Raw genomic sequence first — 2,160 nt, 5'->3', positions numbered from 1 at the left:
TTGTTTTTTTAATAAATTGAAGGTTTCTATTACTTGGTTGACGCGGAGTATACAAATTGTGAGGGTTTTTTAGCACCATATAGAGGTCACAGATATCACTTCAAGGAGTGGGGGGATCGACAACCAATGAGTGCGAAAGAGTATTTCAACATGAGACATTCTAAAGCCGAAATGTTATTGAAAGATGTTTTGGATTATTAAAAGGAGATGGGGTATCCTTAAGTCTCCTTCTTTCTTTTCATCTACGAACTTAACTCAGGCCGTATAGTTCAGGCTTGTTCCTTATAACATAACTTCATTCGCAAATATATGTCAACTGATCGTACAATATATGAGGCCTCAGATGACGATGAAGATGATGAAAGTGATGATGAGGATTCAGATGATGAAGTTGATTATATTACTTTGATTGAGACATCTGATGCGTGGACTAATAATCGGAATACCTTAGCGCAAACTATGTATAATAATTGGAGAGCTAGACGTAACCAAAATGCATAAGTTGTTTACCACTTGATTTTCCTATGCTTTGTAATGTTTCAATAACTCTGCAAATGTTTCTTGAAACCCTATGTTACTATTTTATTTTTGTTATAATGGAATGCAATAATTTTATTTTATTGTTGGATGGATTATTAACATTTGATTGTATATAGCATGGATGTTGGGCAAACATCTCAAGGTGGAAGGGGTAAAAATAAGCGCTCTTGGACTAAACTTGAAGAAGAGCATTTAATTGATGGGCTGTTAGAGTTGAATAGTGATCCGCAATGGAAAGCTGATGGTAGTTTCAAGAATGGGTTTAAGAATAAGTTGGAAGATATGATGAACAAAAAATTCCCAGGATGTGGTTTAAAAGCAAATCCTCATATTGAATCAAAGATAAAGTGGTTTAAGGATAAATATAATGCACTAACGGAGATGTTTCGCACTTCTGGCTTTTCCTGGGATGATGAGAAGCATATGATAAAGTGTGAAAGACAATCTTATGATGATTTTTGTAGGGTAATACATTTTCTCTCTTTTCATTTCTCTTTCTTAATTGGTGATTTTTTTTAACTCAACTTGATCGAGAATGTGTTGTATTATTGTTGCAGCAAAATAAAAATGCCCATGGATTGTGGAACGTTTCATTTCCACACTTTGATAAGTTGGCAATTATTTATGGCCCTGGTCAAGCCACTGGAACTTATTCTGAGACTTTTGCCGAAGCAGTAGAGAACCAACAAAATGAGCCCATTGATTTAAGTAAGGATGAAAGTGACGAAGATGATCTTATTGATGATAATGAGTCACTTTATCGGCCTACTCAATCTAGTCCAAGTGAACCGACTTCTAAGAAAGCAAAGACGTTGAAAATTCAGACGGAGAATACGAAACAAAAAACAAAGAAGAGAAAGATGCCGGATGTTGTGGATTTGACTACTTCTTTCAAAGATATGTCTTCAAACTTATCTGATTTCATGAGTGGAATGAATGTTCATATGTCTACTATTGCTAATGCTTTATCAACCACCCAACAACATGAACACGCTATTATGGTTCGTGAGCAAGAATTGGAAAATCAGAAGAAAAATTTGGTAAATGAGCTACTTGGCATGCAAGGGTTGACTAGGTATGAAGCATTATTAGCTTCAAAAAAATTGGCGTCTAGTCCAAGTGATCTCTCTCTCTCTTTTATCAGAGTCCAGATGATGCATGGAAGAAGGAGTTTATTTTTAACCTCATTCACCCACACTTGCCTCGTAATGACAATAATTGATGCGTGTGATGTTTAGACTGTCATATTTTTCATAGAACATTTTATGTGGATTTTTATTGGTGTTAGAATATTTTTGCTATTGTCGTATTATATGAACATGTTCAATGGATTTTTATGGAGTAATTTGGATTTTTGCTTTTGTTGTAGTTAATTTTAATTTTAAATAATATTAATTGTAGTTATCTATAATGAAGAAAAGAATATGATTCGAAATCCATTCCAAATGTGAACCAAACAACATGTATGGCATTTAGAATTAGAATCCATTACAAGCTCAAACCAAACAAGCATTAAAAAGTATGGGGTTCTAACTCCATACCTCCTTGGTATTAGAATCCATTCCATTTCATTCCAATTGTTTGAACCAAACGGGCCCTAAAAGAAATGAACATTAAGAA

The 2,160-nt window shown here is 34.2% G+C and overlaps 1 protein-coding gene across 1 annotated transcript; it reads left to right on the top strand.

The window, feature by feature from the left end:
* The first annotated feature begins 331 nt into the window (after positions 1-331).
* LOC141602172 (uncharacterized) lies at positions 332-1,778 on the top strand. The gene is made up of 2 exons (XM_074422478.1): positions 332-1,005; positions 1,098-1,778. Exons 1-2 carry the CDS (start codon positions 658-660, stop codon positions 1,776-1,778), a joined length of 1,029 nt encoding a protein of 342 aa, XP_074278579.1. The 5' UTR covers positions 332-657.
* The last annotated feature ends 382 nt before the right edge of the window (positions 1,779-2,160 follow it).

Source organism: Silene latifolia, chromosome 9 (assembly GCF_048544455.1).
Source record: "Silene latifolia isolate original U9 population chromosome 9, ASM4854445v1, whole genome shotgun sequence".
Taxonomy (NCBI): Eukaryota; Viridiplantae; Streptophyta; class Magnoliopsida; order Caryophyllales; family Caryophyllaceae; genus Silene; species Silene latifolia.
This window is presented reverse-complemented; position numbering and strand designations above follow the sequence as displayed.